Consider the following 26,925-nt stretch of genomic DNA (forward strand, 5'->3'; position numbering starts at 1 on the left):
AAAGTTCCTGACAAGCTATCAGAGACTTTATCAGTAACCAGTAAAACTGGCCAAACTTACAAATGTAAATTTTATTTTTTAACGTTTATTTTTCTTTCCTCTCGCCATAGGCTTAGGTGGCTCACAATAAGTTGGTTCTACATACTCATTAGGTCGGCTATTAGCATAACGTTCATTATTAACATTAGCATAAGTACCATTATCCCTTGACACATTAGGTTCGCAGTACATAGGTTCACCCGCATTGGCATAAGGAGATTCGTTCCCGACATTCACATAGGGATTATTATCCTTTTTAAATTTATCTCTAAGTACTTTAGGCAATACTTCAGCGTAACACTGTTCTTTCCTAGTAGCGTAAACTTCAGAATAATTTGGATCATCAGTTTCTTTATAAACGTTCTTTTGAGGTTGATTTTTGATGTCCAAAACGGCATACGTTGGATCCGTTAGTGTTTTGTTTCTTTGACTTTTAGGTATAGCTTCGGCATACGCTGGTTCAGTGAAAGGTACACTGTATGTCGTGTTCTCAGATCTTCGGTCTACTGGCACTGCGTATTGGTTGTCCCATTGTGGTGGGTAAGCAGGGATAGTAGGGTCTCTTGGATTTTGTAGATTCTCGTAGTTGGGGTTGTGAGGACCTCCCTGTAAATAAAATTAAGGGAATTATTGGGAGACTATTGGTCTCTATTCCCTCACTCTTGTATCCCGATGGGACGGTTATACGAAACAACCGGAGAGAAATCAGAAGGAAAACCAATTATGTCTGATGCATATATGTATCACCACCAAGTTCCAGACTTAGGACTGCTTTGTGAAAGTTTCTTATAATCTACAATTTGATTTCGGCTCCAGAAATTGAAGCTAAGATACCGTACACAAAAGTTGCTCTTATGATCACTGCATCAACGGTATTTTTGCAAATACTATATTATATTTTATATGCTATTGTTAGATATTGATTAAGCTTCGAAACTACATAACCGATTTAAAAATTGTTTCATTTTGGTAAGCGTGAAGCTTCACATCGTGGCTATAGGCAATATATTTTTTTTTACGGGACGAGGGGTATAAGGTTGCCCGGGTAACTAGGCTGAGAAGGTCAGATAGGCAGTTGCTCCTTGTAAAGCACTAGAACTCAGCTGCACCCTGTTCGACTGGAAGCCGACCCCAACATATTTGGGGAAAAGGCTCGGGAGATGATGATATTAACGTATTAAAAATGTGATTAGGTACGATAAACTTTGTATATCAGCTTGTTATATTATCTGATGAAATATTTTGTTAATTTACCTGAACCTGACTTTTCTTCTTCATCTTTATGACAGCGGTGGTAACGCAAATGATTATTGACACCACGCTCACAACCACAGCGACAATTTTGTATGTCAGTGGCGGATCAACCGCTGTAATAAAATAAAGAAGTATTAAAGTAAAATAAATATTGTAAGTCCCGGCTGTCATTGAACATCCTTGGCAGTCGTTACGGGTAGTCAGAAGCCAGTAAGTCTGTCGCCAGTCTAATCCAGTGGTATCGGGTTGTCCGGGTAACTGGGTTGAGGAGATCAGGTAGGCAGTGGCTCCTTGTTAAGCACTGGTACTCAGCTGCATCCAGTTAGACTGGAAGCCGACCCCAACATAGTTGGGAAAAGGCTCGGAGGATGAGGATGATGAACACGAGATCTCATGCATGGTCACGCTATGACTGAATCTAATAATTACGTCATCTACACCTATATTTATTTATTTAAGCCGGCTTTTCACTATAGGATATAATATGTATCCCATCATTTATATCCGATTAACATCCTGAGATATAGTATTTTGGTTGAGCAAAGTCGCGAGAAAAGAGCTTTATGTGAAAAGGAATTTACCTGTGACTGGCTGAAGGTCGGGTGAAGATGAGGATACCACTTCCGCTATAAGAATAATTAGTCAATAACACTAGTCAACAAATTTTAATTTTTATTATTAGTATGAAAAAACTCCACTTTAGATATAAAATGGTATTATATTGAGAAAGAAAACTCGCAAAAATATAAATTAAAATGGGTTAATGCGGGGAAAGTGTACTAGGTATATAATGCTTTAGTAGAAATTACTAGAAAATTCTGCTGTCCCCAAAAATTTACATCAAATTTCATAATAAAAACGCGTTTTTTGGTATTCTAGGAGGGGTATATCTCTAAATCCCGACGTGCAACTTTATGTTCTGGACTTCGATTACGTATCAAATATTCTAGAAATAATATATTTCACCTTTGCACCAAAAATGCTGTTGACCAGTGTAATAAAAGCATGCAGATTGCATCGGATGGCACGTTAAACTGTAAGTCCCGACTGCCATTGAACGTCTTCAGCAGTCGTTACGGGTAGTCAGAAGCCAGTAAGTCTGACACCAGTCTAGCCTAGGAGTATTGGGTTGCCCGGGTAACTGGGTTGAGGAGGTCAGATAGGGCAGTCGCTCCTTGTATAGCACTGGTACTCAGCTACATCCAGTTAGACTGGAAGCCGACCCCGACATAGTTGGGAAAAGGCTCGGAAGAAGAAATGCATGCAGATTAATTTCACGGCCACCCGGCCTTTCTCTCTGAGATCAGCCAATTAGTCGTAAATCAAGTTATTTCTTATATATAATCAACACTAATAAAATAAAGGGGAATCATTTTTTGTTTCTTCGTTATAACTTTGGCTCTGAAACGACTGAACTGATTTGAAAGATTTTTTCATTTTTCAATCATTTATTGTTCTCACTATAAACGTTATTGACGCATTATATTATGGCAATGAATTTCGTAATTTAATTTAATATTTTTTTAGGTTATTAAGCTGCAACACAATTGCTACTAATATTTAAAAAAAAATCGGTAAAAAAACTTTTAAGTCAAACGGTTTTATCTTATGTGCACTGAAAACTAGAAAATAAAAAAATAGTTACTTTCCTGTCAACCTACGTAGGTGGTCTTGGTCATATTAGACTAAAATAAAAACGTGGGGCCCATTAACTGTTGCTGTAGTACTTTCTTCTAGAGGTATAATAGGTGTGGATTGCATCGACTTACTATAATCGTAACTGGAGATTTTGACAATCAATAATCAGCCGTAGTGGCTTCACCAGCGAACGCCGAGCTCATGATCTACCAAAGTATAAAGATATGCTTTGCCATAGGTAGGATTTCAGAGGGGCCCCACGTTTTTATTTTAGTCTAATATGACCAAGACCACCTACGTAGGTTGACAGGAAAGTAACTATTTTTTATTTTCTAGTTTTCAGTGCACATAAGATAAAACCGTTTGACTTAAAAGTTTTTTTACCGATTTTTTATTTTCTAGTTTTTAGTATTTAATGAAAATGCCTACCGAATATTCCTCATTGTATCTAATTCATTTAGTGCATCATTATTACACGGTCTCTTACCTGATAATTTATTACAATCTAATTTAAAAAAAAGTCATTTTTTTTAACGACACCAAAATCATCAAGAGACCCTCCTGGGTCAGCAGCGGTAAGGAGTGCCAGACTCTTACTGACTAAAAATAGTTATGTTTCGTCGTAGGCCTTTTATGTACCAGGGCCACGGTAACTCTTTCGAACAATCCCGCAGCCCAGGCAGGCCTGGCGCCCTGTTGGGCCCTGCTGGGTTGCTGACAGTATTCTACTTGTGTAGCCCTTTCATTTGATACCCATATTGAGGGGGTTGTGGAAAAATATGTAATCCGCCATTTTGTGCCAGCGGCCATATTAGATTTACAATGTTATTGATATTACTATATTGTATTGTCATCGGAATAAAAGGTGTATACAAAATTTCAGATTAATCGCTTGACAGGAAGAGGGTGTTTGAATTACTAAATTGGACCCAAGAATAAAACAAACGGGATGAGCTAAATAAAACCGTTTAAAAATTGTTATCAGCCATTTGGTAGCGGCGGCCATCTTAGATTTCAATTTTGCATAGTAAATTGTATTCTACTTGTTGAGACCTTTCATTTGATACCCATGTTGATGGGATTGATAAAACCTAAGTTATCCGCCATTTAGTAAAGGCCGCCATCTTGGATTTGAATTTTATATAGTACATTGTATTCTACTGGTTGAGCACTTTCATTTGATACCCACATTGACGGGATTGATAAAACCTACGTTATCCGCCATTTTGTACCGGCGGCCATCTTGGATTTGCAATGTTATTGATATTACTATATTGTATTGTCATCGGAAATAAAGGTGTGTACCAAATTTCAGATCAATCTGACTACAGGAAGGCACTCAAATTTCAATTTCTAAATTTGACCCAAGAATGAATAAATAATAAATAAAACAAACGGGGTGAGCTAAATAAAACCGTTTAAAAAAAAAAATCTACTCTCCGCAAAGTTGGTTAGGTCCATAATTTAATGCAGAGTAGCAATTAGGTAGCAACTCTGGGTGAAAAAACTCAATACTTACCACACACAGTGAATAATGACAGCCATCCTGATATCAGAATGGCTGTCACCTTTAGATGCTGAATATCTTCAAAACCAGGTTAGTAATTTGTAGCAACGAATGCTAGCTGGTAGCAATTAGGTAGCAACTGATATGTATTTTGAATGACAGTGATTCTGACGATAAAAAATACTTACGCATAGAAGTGGTAGTCGTAGTAGACGTAGTGGTTATTTGTTTCTCCCGAAGAATAATTTTGATTTCTCTGATTAATTTAGATTCATCGCCTCCCGCCATTTCTCTCAACTGACAAGAGATATTTGTAGCTTCATTCTTTTCATTTAATTCGAATGAATGTGAAATGTTCCTTTCTTCTTGAGGATACAGTTTATCTAAAATTATTGATAATCTATCTATAGTACAGTCAACTGCAGGTCAGTGGTAACAGTTTTATAGGAAAATCGTACTTATTACTATTGAATTAAGGTGCATGCCAGTTTCCACTGATTTGCGGTCTACCGTGCCTATCTAAAGTCTAATAATGAGAATAATGGCGTCCAAGGTCGATTTTGGTCATGGTGGATGTCCTGTCCTTATGTTAGGAGATCAGCCAGCTGCGCAGGACATATTATAGTGCACGAGCATTTGCGCAGACACAGGTACACTCACTATTCCTTCACTGCTATGACCCGATGGGACGGCAATCCGACATCACCGGGCAGAGATCAGGCGCAGGACCGACATATACATGCTCTCCAATGCACGGGTGAATCAATCGCCAACTTCTAGACTACGGGCTGCTTTGTGAAAGTTTCTAAATCCTACAAAGCGATTTCAGCCCAACCCGGGAATCGAACCCGAGACCTCGTACACAGCAGTCGTGCTTGCGACCACTAGACCAACGAGGCAGGTAAAGATGAAATAGTACAATCCTAACTAATAACTAATTAACTATTAACTAATTAACTAATCCTAACTAATATTATAAATGTGAAAGTAACTCTGTCTGTCTGTCTGTCTGTCTGTCTGTCTTTTCTTCACGCCTAAACTACTGAACCGATTTGTGTGAAATTTGGTACAGACATAGTTTGGAACTTGAGAAAGGACATAGGATAGATTTTATTTCAAAAAAAATATATAAAAATAAAAAATAAAATTTATTCCGGACATATAGCGCCATCTATTGGTCAAACCAAAAATATGCCGGAAGTCACTATTCCATGCGAACGAAGTCGCGGGCTAAAGCTAGTATTTTATAAATACTAAAGTAACTCTGTCTGTCTGTCTGTCCTTTCTTCACGCCTAAACTACAGAACTGATTTGTTTGAAATTTGGTACAGACATAGTTTGGAACTTGAGAAAGGACATAGGATAGTTTTTATTACAAAAAAAATAGAAAAATAAATTTTATTCCGGACGTACAGCGCCATCTATTGGTCAAACCTAAAATCTGCCGAAAGTCACTATTCCACGCGAACAAAGTCGCGGGAAAAAGCTGATTTTTAAATAAATTAGACAACAACTTACCTATATTTTCAGCTGGATATTCTAAATTTAATTTCATTATTGCAACGTTTTTTTCGAAAAGCTTCTTGCAGACAACATTTAAGCTTTGTCCTACTTCAAAATCGTAGTAAATGACCCTAAGTTTTCTGTAGTAATAAAGCTCCAGGACTGTGCTTTTCGGTTCTAATTGCACATCTATAGGGTGAAGATCTGAAAAAACATATATATATATTTTATTTGCCCACAAAAGAACTGTACCTAGGTACTGATTCTTAATGGAAAACCCGGCCAAGTACGAGTCGGACTCGCGCACGAAGGGTTCCGTACCATTATTTATAAAACGGACAAAAAAAAAACACGTTTGCTGTATGGGAGCCCCCCAAAATATTTATTAAATTCTAGTTTCAGTATTTGTTGTTATAGCGGCAACAATAATACATCGTTTGTGAAAAATTCAGCTCTCTAACTATCAGGGTTCATGAGATACAGCTTGGTGGCAGACGGATGCACGGACGGACAAAGGAGCTAAAACAATAGGGTCCCGTTTTACCATTTGGGTACGGAACCCTAAAAAGGTATAGGTATTCAATCTGAAACTCAAAGACGTTTATTCAAATTAGGCTGAAAAACAGCACTTTTCGAACGAAAAAGTTACGTAAGACAGCCCCAAAAAATTGCCCCTTTCTAAAAAAGGTCAAATCCTTATTTATAATACTGTCCAAAATCCAAAATAAAAATAAAAAAGCTTTTCTTTAAACGCTCTAAAAAGAAGAAAATATTTATTTGTTCGAAAATTTTAGCTTTGAACTTAAAACCCTATTATATTTCTATGCTCATAAAAGCTGTCCCGTATGAAATTGTTAACTATTTCTATTAATTTGTCTTGCAAATGATACCTATATTTTGTGTTGTTTTCTCTCGTTTGTCTGCAGTTTTATAACTACGGAATGTGTCTATTACCAACTCTTGTAAAACATTTTATGCAAATAAATGAAATCCAAACTAATATTATAAATGCGAAAGTAACTCTGTCTGTCTGTCTGTCTGTCTGTCTGTCTGTCTTTCTGTCTGTCTGTCTGTCTTTTCTTCACGCCTAAACTACTGAACCGATTTGTGTGAAATTTGGTACAGACATAGTTTGAAACTTGAGAAAGGACATAGGATAGTTTTTATTACAAAAAAAAATTATTCCGGACATATAGCGCCATCTATTGGTCAAATCAAAAATCTGCTGGTAGTCACTATTCCACGCAAACGAAGTTGCGGGCAAAAGCTAGTTATTATTAAATGAGTCATGGGGTTCAATTACCTATCAAGTTACATAAGTAATAGTTTTTTTTTCAAATTAGCACCCCAATTCTATTTGGGGTATCTACATTCACACAAACGACAGGTACTAAAACGTTTTGCATACCTGTACTTATTTGCAATTCTCCAATAGAAAACTTTAGTTCTATTAACACAATTTGTCCCTTGTTCTCCGAGTCTAGGCCACACCTGAACTTTTTATCAATATTTTTGCTGCTCTCAAATGATATTGTCGACGACATCGACGAATCTGGAATACAAATAAATACTTCATTATTGTCTGCATAGCCTTTTGTGATCAGTACGTCGATTCTATAAAATTCAAACAACAACTCGCATTTCACTTCGCTATTCACTCTCACTTCGCATTCGGTTCAAAACGTTCTAAAAGTCATCTCATACTTTATCTGTCATAATCTCGAGTTTAATTTAGTTCAACTCGCAAACACGCTCGCAAGAGTAGCGCTAGTGTAGTAACTCACGGCGGATTCAGATGCGAAGTTTAGAGTGAAGTCTTATAGAATCACACTGCTGCTTGCTGTCTAACTGGATGCAGCTGAGTACCAGTGTTGTACAGTCAACTTCAGGTCAGTGGTAACAGTTTTATAGGAAAATCGTACTTATTGCTATTGAGTTAAGGTGCATGACAGTTACCACTAATGTGCAGTTTACTGTACTTAGAGCGACTGCCTATCTGACCTCCTCAACTGAGTTACTTGGCAAACCCTGCCCCCCTGGTAAGACTGGTTGTCAGACTTTCTGGCTCCAGCGGCGCAAACCAGGGCCAAGACCGGGGCTGCGGGTTTGTTCGAAAGTGTTACCGTGGCCCTGGTACATAAAAGGCCTACGAAAGTACATGATGGGTGTTAGTCAGTTTGAGTTTGACACTCCCTCACGCTGCTAACCCACAGCAGGAGGGTCATTTGATGTTATCCCATAAAAATAAACTTTCTGGTTCGGATGGAGAATAAAGAGTGCACCTAAGCCTGCGCAAGTGTTGTTACTGTTACAGCCTTTTTATCGTCCCACTGCTGGGTACAGGCCTCCTCTCACACGGAGAAGGATTGAGCTTTAATCACCACGCTTGCTCAATACGGGTTGGTGATTTCAAACTATAGTCCAGGTTTCCTCAAGATGTTTTCTTTCACCTTTTTATCCGCCATTGGTGTCTAAGATATACTTAGAAAGTACATACAAACTTAGAAAAGTTGCATTGGTACTTGCCTGACGTGGCATCGAACCCACGCCCTCATACTCGAGAGGTTGGTTCTTCACCCATTAGGCCACCACGACTCATAATTTGAGAATTATTTAAGTTCCTAGACTTTTCATTCCCATTTTCCTTGATGTTAAAATTGCAACATAAAATGCATGTAACTTATTCTCTGATGGCATGAGAAGTAGTCTCTTGGAACGCTCGAAAACCCGGCAAACAGTTAGTAGAATGTTTCTTACTTTTTCTCGTGTGTCCGATAAGACTTTCCGCTTCCAGAATTTGCAATACTGTATTCTGGTCTTTTTTTTCACATACAACGGTTATCGATTCACCCCTCGTGGATTTATATTCTAATTCAGAAAAAGAATTGTTATCAGGTACATAATATCTTAGATACTTCCCGTTAATTTTGACTGCAATTTGATTATTATCTGCAAAAATAAGTTAAGGTTAATTAATAGGAATTAAGTTTGCATTGTTGCGTTTTAGATAGTAGGTCTATTTATTAGCTTAAAAGTAGTTAGTAAGTTTATGGGCCTTATCATACTAGCGGATTGCGAGCGTCTTCAAAGCGGAACGGACGCGCAACGAATACGTTACGGGCGCGCAACGAACACGCCGCGCATACGCAGCGAATTCATTGCGGACGCGCAACAAATTCGTCGCGAAAAGCAGTGTTTTATTCGTTTGCAAGAAAACACAAAGTAGTCGCTCTCTTCCATTCTATAATTGTTTGAATTCATTTTGTTACTGAGTGTATTGTACGTCGTTAATTTGCTACAAACATGCGACGAAAACGTTGCGAACTTGCCGTACGTCCGCGACGTCTTCGCTGAGCAGCCGCAGCGTGTTCGCGTCGCATTCGCTATTCGCCCGCTCTGTTTTGGAGACGCTCGCAATCCGCTAGTATGACAAGGCCCTATAATATAGGGCCTATATGGTCCGATGGGACTGGCCTGTACATTGTTTAAAAGTCCCTAATAAAAATAAAGGGAGGATAAAAAGGTAAATCTTTTAGTAGCTGAAAAATCAAAATAAAATACCTATGTTAACAGTAGAAATAACGTGTGATCTTAATTAATATACTTCAAAGTAATTTTAGATGTCTTTGTTTGACACTGAAAGTTCTTACAATTTAAACGCAATCCGATAAACTTTTTAATGCAAAATATTTCAATATAGCGGGACTAAAGTCATTTATAAATGACTTTTGAGGTATATTATTTGAGGTATTGTAAAACTGTACTGTGTGTAAATCGTATTGTAAAACTGTATTTACAACTTAAAATAATCAATGCTACTGTTACTGTTACAGCCTTTTTATCGTCCCACTGCTGGGCTGCGGCCTCTTCTCACACGGAGAAGGATTGAGCATTAATCACCACGCTTGCTCAATGCGGGTTGGTGATTTCAGACTATATAGTCAAGGTTTCCTCAAGATGTTTTCCTTCACCTTTTTATCAGCCATTGGTGTCCAAGATATACTTAGAAACTACTAAACTAAATCAATATTTACCCAAAAAAAAAGTCATAAAAATATATAAAGACACTATGTATTTTGCCTAATAGTTAGTTTTTTAATTAGTTGCCGGGCACAAAATACATAATAAAGTAGATAGAAAATAATGATAACAAAAATCTTACATTTGAAATTGCCTAAGATGAACGTGACCATGACAGCAATAAGCGTATGACCTTGACCTTTACAGGAACATGTCATGACTGTACCGTTGTGTTCATGATGCATTTCTGTAATGAAACCTGCAGCCACACTTTTCGTTTCTGCTGAACTGTTGAAAAGGTCTGAAAGAGTAAGTAACAAAGAATGATTATTTTGAGTCGTCGCTTTGTGGGTTTTAGAAACTTTCACAAAGCAGCCCGTAGTCTGGAAGGTGGTGATTGATTCACCCGTGCATCGGAGAGCACGTTAATATCGGTCCTGCGCCTGATCTCTTTCCGGTCGTGTCGGATTGCCGTCCCATCGGGCTATGAGAGTGAAGGAATAGAGAGTGCACCTGTGTCTGCGCAAATGCGTGTGCACTATAATATGTCCTGCGCAGTTGGCTGATGTCCTTATGTGAAATCGGCCTTGGACGTAATATATATTTATATAGGTACTAACTACTGAGGTTATCAGCAAAGAAGTAGCTCATTGTAACAGGGGCCGTATTCTGAAAGTTGGCGCACGTTGCATTGATGAGATCACCGTCCCCGTAGCGATACTCGGCTCTCCAGAGGAAGCTTACGTCAAATCGATGATTAAAACTTGTTGGCAAAACCATGTTGTTGACGAGGATCGTTTGTGGCGGGCCTGAGAACATAAAAAATAATATGCACCTTATTATCACTTACTATTATTATGTGACTTTTATTTACATAGATATTTACAATAAATATCAAAAACTATCGTAGTAAAACAAACAACTAAAAAGCGTCAAAAAATTCGTCAACTGGGAGCGTGCCCAAGAGGCTGGCAGCATTACCTCTTTGGATTGCCATACTGATTCTTTGTCCGAGGTAATAGCCAGCCTTCTGGTCACGAGAAGCGTCAACCAGCCGCCTAGAAAGATCTTTAAATAGAATGTGGGCATTCGGACCCCAAACGGTTCGAAAATATAGTTTCCGACAAGGCCACTATATTTCCGCCGCTTGCTCACTATTATTGCACTCTATAAGTTTAAAAGATCCATCCTATACATATTATAAATGTGAAAGTTTGTGAGAATGTATGGATATATGTTTGTTATTCTTTCACGCAAAAATAGATGTACCGATTTGTTAGCCCGGTTAACACGTAGGCTACTTTTTATTAACACACCAAGCTGGCCGCGGTCTGAAGCCAGTATCACTACATAGTATAAAACAAAGTCGCTTTTTCTATCAATATGCCCCTTTGTACGCTTAAATCTTCAAAACTACGCAACCGATTTTCATCCGGTTTTTTTTATCAGAAAGACTGTTTCAAGAGGAAGGTTTATATGTATCATAACATACATTAAATAGTGGGGAAATACTGTTATCCCATGCAAAGCCGGGGCGGGTCGCTAGTCATTACTCATTATAATATAGTACAGTGTAGACCCTGTAGGGCACGGCAACGTAGAATGAGGATCTTCTCAATTTTTTCTGCCACAGGGTGGCGCCACGTATGCGTCTGGTCCAAACAGCTGTCAAATAGTATGGAATTGTAGGCTCCGAACTTATTTTTTATTGAAATTCTGTTATATTGGAAGTGTTATTGATTTTATTATGGACTACGGTCAGAATAAGGTTTCCGAACTAAAAATTGAGCTAAGAGAGAGGGTGCAAAAGTCACTGGTACTAAGGAAAAGCTTGTTGAAAAATTTGTTAACACAATATGATTTAGTTTTTTTTATTTACTCAACCGCAATAGTAAAACAATAATGCAGTACTTTCATTATAAAATAAAAAAAAAACACTAAAATCGTTCACTATTCATAGTAAAGGTAAGCACTTTGACAGTTACCTGGACCTGACGACTCGGTGCTGCCACCTCGTGGACGCCATTTTAGAAAACCCTCATTAGTTACGTGTTGATACTAAAATTCCACAAACTAAAATAATAATAAAAACATGTGTAAAAGGACAAATTGAAATATTCCTCCGCATCACTGTCCTCCGGAAACGTGCCCAGAAGACTGGCTGCATTGCCACGTTGTATGGCAATGCCATTTTTTTCCGAAGAATAAGCCAGCCCCTTCTAGTCACGTGAAACGTCGACAAGCCTTTTGGCTTTCTCATTAAGAGGATTTATGAAATCGGGCCGAAATAGTTTTGTAGTAGCCCGGAGCCTGGAAGTTGGTGATTGATACACCCGTGCATCGGAAAGCACGTTAATGTCGGTCCTGCGCCTGGTCTCTCTCCGGTGGTGTCGGATTGCCGTCCCATCGCGCTATGAGAGTGAAGGAATAGTGAGTGCGCCTGTGTCTGCAAATGCTCGTGCACTATAATATGTCCTGCGCAGCTGGGTGGTCTTCTTATATGAGAACAGCTTTCGTAGCCGATAATCGGCTGGGAGGATCATATGTTAAAAAATTAAGGAAAATGAGATTTCTAAAATGTAATTATGTAATATCATAGAATGGTAAGATATCATTTAGATTATTTTAGATAGTGTTAGATTCGATTAAAAAGTTACAATAAACGCAACTTTACCCAGATATAATCACGACTTCTAAGTTTAACCTTTCGAAATAATACTTTTTTATTTGATAAAGCAGCTTTAAGTTCATTTCATGGTTTTGGACTTTTAAATCTACTACCTAAGATTTTGTAGATTTTATGCAAGTATATGTATAAAGAAAAAAATATATTTTGTTCCAAAAGAAGCTAAATATAGGTAAGAGGTATAAAAACTGATTGTAGTTATTACCACGAACAGCGATTCTATTACCGAAAGTAGAAAAACAACATGCATTTTCATTCCTTATTCTATAACTATATGTAAATCCATAGTGAAAGAATTTTTCAAATCAAAACAAACAAAACAAAAACTTTTGGCCTGTACGTCGATTCTATAAAATTCAGACAACAACTCGCATTTCACTTCGCTATTCACTCTCACTTCGCATTCGATTCAAAACGTTCTAAAAGTCATCTCATACTTTATCTGTCAAAATCTCGAGTTTAATTTAGTTCAACTCGCAAACGCGCTCGCAAGAGTAGCGCTAGTGTAGTAACTCACGGCGGATTCAGATGCGAAGTTTAGAGTGAAGTCTTATAGAATCACACTGCTGTTTATTTTATTAGTATAGATTAAGAACGAATCTTACTTTCACGACGTGCGACGTTGATTTTCATAGAACAATATGCCCCAGCAAATGTATCATTAATGTATATTGGATCTGGATGTTTTACAAGAGGTAAAAATTGATTGATATTCTTATGGGCGAATACCGTGCAGTTCCAATTATCATGCATCCCTGTTTGAGCTGTAAACTGTAAGAGAAAGTCTTTATAAATTTACGGAATTCATGCAGGCATGCATACATGCAGGTCAAACTAAGAAACTCTTTCTTCATCATCCTCCGAGCCCTTTTTTTCCTAACTATGTTGGGGTCGGCTTCCAGTTCAACCGGATGTAGCTGAGTACCAGTGCTTTACAATCTGATCCCTTCAAACCAGTTACGACAGACGCCCCTAGTCTGTCGCCCGCAGGCCGCGCCCTATGGTGGCCGAAGATCAGCCACCCTGCGACGACCACTAAGTCAGAAGTAACAGCTTTACTCTCCCTTTACGACCTTCACATCCAAAAGGCCTCGATGATATTCCACCTTACTTCGCTGCCGACCATGCGAGACACTAAGGCCAGAATCGAGATATTTCCCGTAGCATCTACTGCCGCCGCTGGGGCACGGCGCTGGGCCCTCACACCTTTTCAGGTCATTTTTGTGTCACAGCTATTCACTAATAACCGATTTAACCAAATTCAAATTCAAATCATTTATTTCATGTAGGCTTTTACAAGCACTTATGAACGTCAAAATTATAAATAAGTTTGATTCTAGTTGCCCATTCCAAAAGTAGCTTCCTATGGAGAAGAACGGGCAAGAAACTCCATGCACATTAAACTGTAGTTCCCGGTTGTCATTGAGCATCTTTAGCAGTCGTTGCGAGTAGTCAGAAGCCAGTAAGTCTGACACCAGTCTCACCAAGGGGTATTGGGATGCCTTGGTAACTGGTTTGAGGAGGTCTGATAAGCAATCGCTCCTTGTGGCACACTGGTACTCAGCTGTGTACGGTTAGACTGGAAGCCGACCTCAACATAGTTGGAAAAGGGCTCGGGAGATGATGATGAGCTATGCAATAAGGTTCGAATAAATATAAACTCCGCTTTTACTTACAGTTGATATTGACTTATTGACTTCTTTAGCCAAAACTATTCGTTGTTTATTTTTGTTTTCACATCTGTAGAGAATAGGTAAGAGGTCACTGAGTTATTTTTACTTTAAAATGTTAAAGTTTCATGCTGTTAGAAAAGAAACATCTTTCAAAAATAATATGAATTTGTATACCTTAAACCTTCTAATGAGTCTGTATATGTTAGACAATATGACAATACTATGCTGAAAACCTCGTCAAAATCGGTTAAACGAAACGTGGTAATTTCAAGACTTTTTTTTAAGTCGGTTAAATATTTATCCAACCAATGTTATAAGCGTGAAAGTCTGTAAGTTCGTATGAATGTTTGTTCCTCTTTCACTCAAAAACTACGAGATGGATTTTGATGAAACTTAGCATCAATTTACTAGAAGTAACGTCCACCAACAAGGTGGACAGACGACCTTATAAAGGTCGCCGGAAGACGCTGGATGCAGGTCGCCTCCAACAGGTATCTGTGGAGATCTAAGGGGGAGGCCTATGTTCAGCAGTGGACGTCCTATGGCTGAGATGATGATGATGATGATGATGATGATGATGATGATGATAAATCTCCTCGGGACGCGTGTGAAACCGAGTGGAATCTAGAACGTGCCTAGCCAAAATAACTATTACTCACGTAACATCGTTGATAAAATTAGATTTTTTTTGAAAATCATTCCAATAGTGTACAACAATATTGTATTTTTCCCCTTCGTGGACTGTATATTCTTTTTTTTCTACCTCACAAGTGAGGTAAGTATGTCCACTTGCCTTATAATGACCGACCGTAAAATGTATTTGCCCCTCGTCTGAAATCAGTGAAAACTATAAGTATATGCATAGGTATTATTACGCCCCACTGAGTAGTAAAAAAATTAAAATGTTATTAGTCCATCTTTTAGATAGCCCTCAGGCATTTTTTTTGGGCTAGCAGCGTGAGGGAGTGTCAGACTCTTACTGACTAAAACCCATCATGTTCCTTTGCAGGCATTTTATGTATCAGGGCCTCTCAGGGCTCTTTCGAACAATCCCGCGGCCCCATAGTTACATACCTTACAAATTAACATACATACGTAAGGCTGCCTTTTAAGTTCTGTCGTTCGCTAACTTCCCGCGATTATTAAAAAATATATATATGCCATTTGAATCTTTTTGAATTTAGAATTCGAAAACAAAAGAATGTTTTTAAATAGGTCGAATAGTTTTATTGTATCGTCCACTCAAAGGTGACAGGTCGGTTGCAAAAATGGAAATGTGTAAGGAAAATTTGAGTGCGATAATTTTCTACAACTTTAAAAGGGGATTGTCGCGACTTTAGTGCTAGAAAGAGATTAGTTCTGTATTTAGTGATGTAGCACCATTCCTTAGGACCGCAGAAAGTTGATATTTAGAATTTCAACCTGGGCACTCTAGCTTCAGTGACAGGCCACGTGAAGGTCGTCCAAAAACCGCCATGATGCAAGTTTATATCGAGGCTGTGCGGCAGCTAATCCTCGCAGACGGACATGTAGCATATGGTGAAATAGAGGCATCCGTGGGCATTTCAGGGACCACAGTCAAAAATATCCTACACGAAGAACTTGGCGTAAGATAGATGATCTCTCATTGGATACCACATTTTCTTAGCGACGACCAAGAAACACCCCGAGTAAGTTGGTGCCGTCAAACTCTGCAGCGATTCGACCGAGGAGAGTCAAAGCAGGTCTATGATATAGTTAGTGGTAACGAGTCCTGGATATACGCTTACGATCCGGATTCTAAGCAGCAGTCAGCTGTCAAGGTCTTCCAAAACGAGCCAAAACCGACCAAAGCCGTACGCACGCAAAGCACTTAAAAAAAAATGGTTGCCTCGTTTTCGGCAAAGGGTGATCTCGTCGCCACTATTGTACTAAAATATCGCGAGACGGTTGCCGCTGACTCGTATACCACTGTTTGTTTGCCAAAAGTCATCACCGAATTTAGAAAAAAATATCCAAGACGTCGAATGATACTGCACCATGACAATGCAAGTTCGCACACCGCCCGCCAAACACCGATGTTTTTGAGTTCCCAAAATGTTGAAATATTGGATCATCCACCTTACAGCTCTAACTTAATCACTAATGATTTTATTACATTAACCAAAATTAAGAAAATTCTTCGTGGACTACCTTTCAGCACACCTGAAGAAGCTGTTGACGTATACAAATTGGCCGTTTTGACTACCCCTACTTTGGAATGGAATAAATATTTAAAAACTAGTTTGAGTGCATGCAAAAGTGAATTAAATATCGCTAAGTATTCTTAAAAAATTAATAAACGGTAATAACCTATTGGATTATCTATACTTATTTCAAACGACACAACTTAAAAGGCAGCCCTCGTATATTATATACAAAACTGTATGCACAAATTGCTACCAGTCTTTTCTCAACTATACACATTATATATCCGTGTTGGCCTATAAATGTACCTCTATGCTCAAAGTATTTCCCTCTGGCAGCGAGTGAAACCGCAGTATACACATACCTACTCTATTATTTTTAAATGATATTATGACGCATACAATATACTGATTGTTATTGTTATGTTATGCGTGTTTTTTCCTTGTGGAAATTGTGATTTTGGTTAATTGGTAACTGGTACCTAAATATATGTATAAAATATAAACATTATAAATAATGGCGTCCAATCGTTTGAAGGAAATCAGCCATCTGCACAGGACATATAGTGCACAAACATTTGCGCAGACACAGGTGCACTACGTTCCGTTAGGTTCCATGGCGGTCCCAGATCAGAATGGGACCTCCCCGTCTATCTTCCATGGGTGTAGCAAAAGGCGACTAAGGGAACCTAAAGGCTAGTGCATAACATCTGCACTTTGGGCCACCCGCACGGTGACGGGTAAATCACCACAACAGCATTCCCAAAGAGTCCCTTCAGACTTGGACTTACTGCGGAATTCAATAACCGATCCACCGTTGTTTTAAGATTGGATATGGAATTTGATATTAGCTTCATATAAGTAATGTCAAATAATCTCTTATTGAAAAAACAAAGGATGGATCGGTTGTTGAAATTGAAATACGCAGTAGGAGAACCGGGATTAAGTGTTAAGCTTATCGTGCGCAATTTGGTGCTGTCGTCGAAGCTGCTTAGATCAAAACCCGGTCTGAATGGAATTCAAACAGCATTCCCAAAGTAGGTTGGTGTCAGGCAGGCGGCCGACCATAAAACTTATGCCAAAACTACTACAGCATGGAGACAGTAAATGTTATGAGCGATAGGGCTAGGGGTACCCCATAGGCGACGCACAGGATCAGCACCCGGCTCCTGTGGAAATGGACAAGGATTGTCGCACCAAAACAGCCGGGTGCAACGTAAGATGCGAGCTCGAAGTTTGAGAGAATTGAAATTGAGGTATGCGATGTGGTATGACGGCAGATAGAAGAGTATGGAAGAAGAAAACATGCTGTGACCCCAAATAAAATCTGTATAAGGGCAGGAGGATGATGACAGGTGCACTCACTATTCCTTCACTCTCATAGCGCGATGGGACGGCAATCCGACCGGGGAAGAAACCAGTTCAGAGTTTATTAGTATTTATTAGTAAAGCTTTGTTAAGATTCGGTTCCATTGGTATATGGCACTGTGACACACACAAATGTATCTTCTGGTGTACTCGCTGTAGCAAACAGTAACACATTGCGGGCGAACATTTCTAAAATGTCCGCGAAATTGTAACTCTTTGTACGCGAACTTCATGCTAGCTGTGGTATACATTTTTATCAATTTAAATACGCAAATCTTACCATTACTCAAGCAAGCAAGATAGTTAATAAAGTGGTATTCGTAATTAGTGAGATCCCCTTTGTGAAACAGGGGGTAAGCCAAACTGTATTGCATAAAATGCTCTTTCTCTAATCGGGGTGGATTACCGTCCCTTCAGACTAGGACTTATTGCGGAATTCAATAACCGATCCACCGTTGTTTTACGATTGGGTATTTATGGAATTTTGATTAGCTCCATATAAATTATGTTAAACAATCTCTAATTGAAACACAAAGGATCGGTCGGTTATTGAAATACGCAGTAAGAGAACCGGGATTAAGTGTTAAGCTTATCGTGCGCAATTTGGTGGTCTCTTAGAAGCTGCTTAGATCAAAACCCAGTCTGAATTCCACTATTAATATTTGACTTTTAAAATATTTAGTCAACCGCGCCCAACAGGACAAATGCTATGTATATTACCTATGTTAACAAAACATAGTAGATCTATACTTACTTCTATTCAAGCAAATTCACTTTATTTAAATAAGTAAAGGTAAACTTACGATCTGGATCCGCGAGAACAAATCCAAAGAAACACAGAAAAACATATATTTTTAACATATTTGTTAAGTTTACAGTAACAGTTTAGTTAAAAGTAATAACTATTGTGATTGTTTCATTATACTGTCGTGGTTACAATGAGAGTTGGGCGTTTTCCTATTGTTTATTGAATCGAATTTAAATATCGATTAAATTTAAATTAAGACGACTTAATTAAATTTTAATTAAGTCGTGGTGGCCTAGTGGGTAAAGAACCAACCTCTCAAGTATGGGGGCGCGGGTTCGATCCCAGGTGAGGCAAGTACCACTGCAACTTTTCTAAGTTTGTATGTACTTTCTAAGTATATCTTAGTCACCATTGACTGTGTTTCGGATGGCACGTTAAACTGTAGGTCCCGGCTGTCATTGAAAATCCTTGGCAGTCGTTACGGGTAGTCAGAAACCAGTAAGTCTGATACCAGTCTAACCAAAGGGTATCGGGTTGCCCGGGTAACTGGGTTGAGGAGTAGGAGGTCAGATAGGCAGTCGCTTCTTGTAAAGCACTGGTACTCAGCTGAATCCGGTTAGACTGGAAGCCGACCCCAATATGATTGGGAAAAAGGTTCGGAGGATGTGAAATTTAAATTAAAAACTATTCTAGTACAAAACCTAAAACTATGCGTGAAAAAAATCGACCCAATCGTTGTCGACTGTGAGCGTGCCCAAGAGGCTGGCAGCATTACCTCGTTGGATCGCCATGCTGATCCTTTGTCCGAGGTAATAGCCAGCCTTTTGGTCACGAGCGTCTACCAGCCGCCTAGATAGATCTTTAAATCGATTAAAAAACAAAGTAAAAATCATTTATTGAAAGTTGGCTATCTAGGTTAAGAAATATTTACTTTTTTACGTTAATATTTAGAAAGTACATAATCCTCATAAACGCCCTTTATGACTTCCAAATGTTATGGCTTGCAAGAATTAGTGATGTGATGATGAACCAACAACCAGCAACACAGCTGTCTATTATAATTTAATTATTGGAATTACAATTTACTATTTAATTTCAATTTATATTTCGCTACGTATAAATGAAGAACCGCTCGCCCAATTTTGTACAAACTTCAAATAAACATCGAATAAATAATTCGATTTTGCATCGAAACAAAGTTATTATTATATCGAGTAAGGTAAACCTTAGCACATCACTATGGATTCACTCGAATATGACATATTTAAATGTAGTTAAGCGTTGAGTAATATTATTATCCCTCTTCCTCATATATAATATTTTCCTGTATCTATAATGTTACTAAATAATACTTTGAATATTTTTGATTTAAGCCAAACTAACCTTAAAATTAAAAAAGTAGCTTTGTCTGTCTTTTTTCCAAAATTTTAACCGATTTAACCAAACCCATTAAACTGTAGGTCCCGGCTGTTATTGAACATCTTTGGCAGTCGTTATGGGGTCAGAAGCCAGTAAGTCTGACAACCAGTCTTACCAAGGGGTATTGGGTTGCCCGGGTAACTGGGTTGAGGCGGTCAGTAGGTAGTCGCTCCTTGAAAAACACTGGTACTCAGCTGCATACGGTTAGACTGGAAGCCGACCCCAACATAGTTGGGGAAAAGGCTCGGGAGATGATGATGGTAATAGGGATATTTTGTAGCTCCCTCAAGCAGCCTACAAGCTATCTTAGAGAGAACATTGGTCAAACAAATCTGAATCTTTCCTATCCCATGTTCTATACTTACTGCTGAAAATGTAAAATGCTTCTGACAACGCCATCTATCTATTTAAATAGAGAACTAATAAAACTTGTAAGTTGCCTATAAAAATGGCAACTAATCAATTCGCCACCAGATGTCGTAAGCAGAAAACCAATATCAATATAAGCAGTCTTTCGCCGGTTAATTTATATTATTATCTTACTAACCACGGAGCAATGAAAGTCATGTTGTGAGGAAGGTGATGAGTATGAGAACGTGGACGGATATAGTGGAAGAGGAAGACCAAAGAAACGATGGATGGATTGTACGAAAGTAGATATGGCACGAAAGAATGTTACTTGTGAGATGGCGGCAGATAGAAGAGTATGGAAGGAGCACAAATAAAATTGGGATAAGGGCAGGAGGATGATGAGGATTTTGATCTTACTAACCATCTGTCCCGGATTCGCTCGGGTAATAATCAATTTTTTCAGGAGTTTGGGAGCTTTAATGCAATGCAAACATTACAAACAAGCAATCAAATGTACTACATACCTATTTCCAACCACGTCTCGGAAGGACTTCTTCCCGTACTCAGAAAAAATTGGGGTTCTTTTTTTCTCTTAAATACAGGGTTTTTTTTAATCTGTCCAGTAGATTCGGAATATAGTACCTACAATATAGTGTTCAAACAAAGATCTTCTTTATTTAAAAAGAACGACGCTTTTTAGTTTTAGTTTTCTCTTTTTTCGTTTTACTGGGATAGTTTTTAAGTGTATTGTAAATATGTAAATATCTACGTAAATATTAAAATTTGGGTGAATTAATGAATGTTTGTTTTAAAAAGCAAGTACCTAAAGATAATTTAGACTTGCTGCTAGCCTTTTCTCCCTGAATTTCTTCCTGTACCCGCATAAAATATGGCCTACTTTACCAGGGTATAGTGAAGTTTTATAGTAAGTTTTGTAGTTGAAACTCAACTATAACTCAAGTATGACAATACTGTTTAAGCTAAATTAGACGGGAGGTAGCTTGGGCGCGGGAGAAGGACGTAGGATAGTTTTTGTCACCATCCATTTTTATCATCCGTCTATGGAAGCAGTTATCTCGGGATGCAAGTGAATCTGAGAGTAAAAGCTAGTACCTACCTATTTGTATAGAATTTGGCCTTTACATATTAAAGATTTTCCAGGCTTTTAAAATCGGGGTCTCTTAACCAGTCCACCTCATTTTCAGTTGTCAAATCGCCGATTGACAATGGGCGGCTATTTCACGGCTGGTTATGGCTTGATTATCGCTATACTTAAATGGTTCAACTCACCCTTAGCCGATAATCCGTAATCGTCTACAGTCTACAGTAAATCCAGGGTCTCGCATATCTCCATGCAAAATTGTAGACCTTTCAGTTTCATCTATGTCGATATCGATAAAATATTTTTTTTTCAGGCCTTAATAAATCACCCTTCACAATAGGCATGGTGAATAAAAGTGATTACTCCGTCTTTAGATAACCCTAAAATAATGGACACGTATTTTTTCTTTTCTCTCACAAACAAATAACAACGAAGATAATTTATTCTCTTAGGTACTCTTTCATGTACTCTCTTATTTATTCTCTTATGTAATCTCTTATGTACTCTCTTATGTACTCCTCTTATATACTCCTATTATGTAGGTTCTCTCTCTTATATACGCCTATTATGTACTCTATTATAATATACTTTCTTATGTACTCTCTTATATACTTTTTAATTTGGTAATTCAATGATAAATGCTTTCAAGTTGTTATCTAATTTTATCGATATCGATAAAAAACGACACGTCGCAGCCCTAATTCTAAATGTAGAACAAAGATATCAATCTAAGTTCAGGGATCATGCGATAAAAATATGTAACTTCAATCTTAAACAGCGCTTTACGTCGCTTTCAACAAACGAGTCGACAAGACGCCTAATATTACTACAAGGTCATTCATCGCTTTATTTCAGTGACATACGTAGTACATGCTTAGCTCGCGGTCCGACCACGCGTGAACGAAATAAAATAACTAACCAATTAAACGTTTTATAAATAAAGTTAAGTGTTTATCGATATACAACGTAATTATATACCTATTAATTATTTAATAGTTTAAGTTCGTAGTGTGAAGTCGTTTCGTTAGCACATGTCAAAGTTTGGCGGGAAATTTGATCAGTCGCCATTATGCAGTGACAGTGTAGTGATGTGAATTTTTTATCGGATTTTTTTTTCTGTTTTATGTTTACGGTTATCATTTTTATCGGACTTTTTTTAGTTTTTGTTTTTATTATTAAGTTTTTTGGGAACGGTGAAGATTCGGGTGAGTATTTTTCTTTACGTTTTTAATTTTGAATAATGATCTTTTGGATTAATTTTTTATGTTGTTTTTCTTTTATTTGTAAGTCTAGTGCGTTATAGAATGCGATATATTGACTGGGGGTTCAATTTTTTTCTAGATTTCCATAAATCACGATTTTACGTCAAAAATGTATTGAAACGTGAATTACGAAAATACGTTTGGTTGTGACGACAATGTCACCTAATTTGCATAGAATAGCACATTATTGTACTTGCTCTTTAACTTTTAACAGTATATTTGAATATTTACTTTTCCTTAGAATACATGCATTGTAATTATTTTGTAGGTAAATAGGAAAAATAAGCAACACGTTTTTTATTCAAGTCTTATAAGACTACGTCAATAACTTTTGCCTTTATAATAAATAGGCACGTCCTTAGGTCGCCTAACTAGGCATAATTGCCTAGACAACCATTTTTAATTAGTTTAACAAATGATATACTTAGGAAGTAACTTTACAAAGTATCTTCAATGTAATAAATATACAGAATAATTGGCAAAAAAATCACGTGTAGGTAGCTCTTTTTTTCTCTTTTATTTTTATTATTTTTTATTTTAACCCAAAGTTGGGTACCTACTTGTAAAATGTACGAAAAATACACTACTCCGCATGCGCAACACATGCAATGAAAATGGCTCACTTCAGATCAGTAAAATTATTTGACGAAATCGTACGTTGCCTTGTATAGGCGTTTGCTAGGGTATGTCCTTTCTGAATATGTATTCATTCATAAGTAGATATAAGTATACGGAAGCGAATGATTATAAGTATTGTCTGTATCTTACCAATGACTATCACACTGTCGTAGTAAATATAAAATAATCTGTGACATTGTCTAGTAAAATACTGAAATTGTCTAGCTTTGACGGTCATTAAAAAAATGTTTTATTACTAGCTACAGACAACCTTATAAAGGTCGCCGGAAGACGCTGGATGCAGGTCGCCCCCAACAGGTATCTGTGGAGATCTAAGGGGGAGGCCTATGTTCAGCAGTGGACGTCCTATGGCTGAGATGATGATGACTAGCTGTTCTCAGCGGTTCCCCCCGCGTTCTGAGAGAGCTACTTCCCGAACTAAGATAAAAAAAAGTAATTTATGAATTCCTCAAACGACATCATTTAAAGCCAAAACTGAACACGTTCAAACAGATAGACAGAGTTACTTTTGCTTTAACAATATTAAGCATATGGTAGTCCATAAGAATAGCAACAACCACTAATTAATCATATGCCCAATTTTACACATGATACCGGTTCATTGAGAGGAAACATCACAACACACGAAACCTGTTTGAAACCACGCAGATTTTGTTATGATTGTATAATTTAATTTATTCATTTATTGAGAATTTGTTGAAGTTCGCTTATTTTTCGATGACCTTACTCGGTTTGTTGTAAACGAGCTGCTACTGAGGGCATTGGAAACCTCTTCCACTTTTAAACTTGTTAAAAAGTTAACGACAGTCAATGACAATCATATTGCATAGTTTGGATAAACAATTACACACATAAGTAAAAAAATAATAATATCGTCCACTGCCGATTTCTGCCACGGCGGCTGTTCTCATATAAGGAAATCAGCGAACTGCGCAGGACATATTATAGTGCACAAGCATTTGCGCAGACACAGGTGCACTCCCTATTCCTTCACTCTCATAAGTAGACAGATCTCGAAAAATATCTACGCTGCTCCTAAATAGGTTAATAATAAGAGACTCTACGGTAATTAAAATGGACGAAAAAAAACTACTCTTCAAGTAAAAAAAAATGCCTTCTGATGCTTCGCACATGTCCAACATAATAAGTGTTTTTTCATAGGTACATTCGGAATAAAATTTGCCAAGACGAAGAGATTTGCTTTTAAAGGACCTTGTAAATCATGAAAGGCCTTCCTCAAAGACCTTGGAAGAACAGCTTTCGCCAATTCCTCTGACCTTCTACATCTGGTCATCACGGAATTGTATAAGACGCCTTTCAAAATATATCTTTCCTGAATTTATTTATTTATCAATATTGAGTATTCTATTACCTACGCATTCTGAAACCAGTCTAACCAAGGGGTATCGGGTTGCCCGGGTAACTGGGTTGAGGAGGTCAGATAGGCAGTCGCTTCTTGTAAAGCACTAGTACTCAGCTGAATCCGGTTAGACTGAAAGCCGACCCCAACATAGTTTGGGAAAAGGCTCGGAGGATGATGACATCAAAATAATATTTAGGCTACTTTCTATCCATGTGCGGGAATACTTTTCTCTAGACACGGGAACCGCGGTGATAAGCTAGTTGACAGTAAACTACTTATTCAAATGCTTGTTTGTCGAATATTCAATCGAATACCAGTTATGCGGTGAATTTAGTTAAATAAAATCAATTCGTTGTTTTTCTAATGAGGTTAGAATCGAAATTCGCACGTTTTCGTGTCGTATGTTGTGAATAATTTGGTTATATTAGTTATACTTACATATAATTTAAATAAAGAATACATTTATGTAATTAAAAATATAACAAATGGACGTTCACTGATGTCGGGAACAGGCGCTACCAGTATTGATTGTCATGTAAAATCCTCTACATCTACCTTCTACCTCAAAACATAACTCTTTCGGAAAAGGTAGCAACCATCCCAAATGCAGCCTTTTCCCCTTTCCGGAGATGGGGAATCCTCAGATGACCCCTCCAGCTGCGGTTACAGTGGGAATGAGTGTCAGAACTCTTACTGACTAAACCCACCTTAGTTCTTTTCAGAGCCCTTTAAATACCAAGGCTACAGTAACACAAAAAATCCTGTTATAGGATCTGCCCTTTTGCCACCACTACTTCTACATTATTTTTCCTAACACTTTATGTCACAGAATTCCACAAAGTATTTCAGACTTCATAATTTATCATGACATCTATAACACAGATTGATGCAAGATAGGCATACGTTAGCAAATCCTCATAACTATAACCATTGTAGATCAATTGACAATCCTTGAACGTTTTCGGCACAATGGCGCGATGATAAGATATAATCTAATCTAGTTTCGTCAAATGTTGTTTGTTTAGTGTTTATTCGCCATCCATTTGAGATTATTGTGTTAAAATGTCCTGTTGAGATGTATCACACGATACAACATGCTTGTAATATTCAAAAGACATAAACTTTGAAGAGTGTTTAGTGTCTGGTCATCAAACTCTTGGTGTGGTGTTGTAACAGTCTATTTACCGGTTTTTTTTCTTATTGTTACATTGGTGGGTCCCGGCTATCATGTGAATATTTGCCAGTCGTTACGAGTAATCAATCATAAAGTCTGACAACTAGATTAACGGGAGCATAAGGTATCTCAAGTAACTGGGTTAGGGAGGTCAGATAGGCAGTCGCTCCTTGTAAAACACTGGTACCCAACTGCATTTGGTGAGACTAAAAGCTGGACCCAACACAGCCAAAGCAAGGTAGATGATTTTTAATTCTCTTCAACTGACATAATCTTAAGCACCTACGTATTGTTTGCCATTGCAAACTACTAATTGAAAAACCAAACCTTAAGTTGCTTGCAGTGTTACACTAAAATTACACTGTTTTGAGCAAGTTTGTTTAAGAAGCTAATTTACCAAGCTAATATTATCCTAACAAATAGTAAACGAAGATATCGAGTACTTAAGACCTCACTAAAAGTAGCCCGCGGTTTCACCCGTGTTACATGAGAACTACTGCCCGTACCGGGATAAAATATAGCCTATGTTACTCGGGAAGAGTGTAGCTTTCCAACAGTGAAAGAATTTTGCGAATCGGTTCCGTAGTTTCGGCCATAAAAAAATCCTTATTACACCTATTTATATTACCTATAGTTATTTGCACTTACATTATTCTTCCTAAAACTCATGATGTCCTCCTAGCCGAGTATCGACTACGGCGGCTGTTCTCATGTAAGGAGAATAGCCAACTGCGCAGGACATATTATAGTGCACGAGCATTTTCTTGGACACAGGTGCACTCACTATTCCTTCACTCTCATAGCGCGATGGGACGGCAATCCGACAGCACCGGAGAGAGATCAGGCGCAGGACAGACATTCACGTGCTCTCCGATACTAAAACTCATAACCTGATAATCACTCAACAAAAATGTACCAAATGCGTGATGTTGATATATTTTGTCAACACAATTAGCAACGAAGTAATAGATAATTTTCACGGGTCAAAGATTATTTGGGTTCAACGACAAAAGA

General features: G+C 37.9%; 2 protein-coding genes across 4 annotated transcripts in view; one reads left to right on the forward strand and one right to left on the reverse strand.

Annotated features, from left to right (window-relative positions):
* Window positions 1-25,463, reverse strand: LOC110381388 (uncharacterized). 3 transcript variants are annotated; one of them, XM_064042607.1, is made up of 12 exons: window positions 18,657-18,787; window positions 14,980-15,151; window positions 14,324-14,387; window positions 13,253-13,418; window positions 10,582-10,770; window positions 10,104-10,262; window positions 8,699-8,890; window positions 7,350-7,493; window positions 5,957-6,145; window positions 4,627-4,821; window positions 1,294-1,406; window positions 1-645 (listed from the first exon to the last, which is right to left on the reverse strand). In XM_064042607.1, exons 1-12 carry the CDS (start codon window positions 18,712-18,714, stop codon window positions 79-81), a joined length of 2,208 nt encoding a protein of 735 aa, XP_063898677.1. In that variant the 5' UTR covers window positions 18,715-18,787; the 3' UTR covers window positions 1-78. The 3 variants fall into 3 exon arrangements, with proteins under 3 accessions (XP_063898677.1, XP_063898679.1, XP_063898678.1); XM_064042609.1 differs by lacking the exons at window positions 13,253-13,418; window positions 14,324-14,387; window positions 14,980-15,151; window positions 18,657-18,787 and adding an exon at window positions 25,445-25,463; XM_064042608.1 differs by lacking the exons at window positions 13,253-13,418; window positions 14,324-14,387; window positions 14,980-15,151 and having other exon boundaries at window positions 18,657-18,793.
* The window catches only part of LOC110383457 (acetyl-CoA carboxylase), an 87,720-nt gene continuing 83,145 nt past the window's right edge, over window positions 22,351-26,925 (forward strand). The window contains exon 1 of the mRNA XM_064042611.1: window positions 22,351-22,678. Coding sequence (XP_063898681.1) covers window positions 22,597-22,678 — 82 coding nt within the window. The 5' untranslated portion in view covers window positions 22,351-22,596. The remainder of the gene's footprint in view (window positions 22,679-26,925) is intronic.

This window comes from Helicoverpa armigera, chromosome 29 (assembly GCF_030705265.1).
Source record: "Helicoverpa armigera isolate CAAS_96S chromosome 29, ASM3070526v1, whole genome shotgun sequence".
Lineage (NCBI taxonomy): Eukaryota > Metazoa > Arthropoda > Insecta > Lepidoptera > Noctuidae > Helicoverpa > Helicoverpa armigera.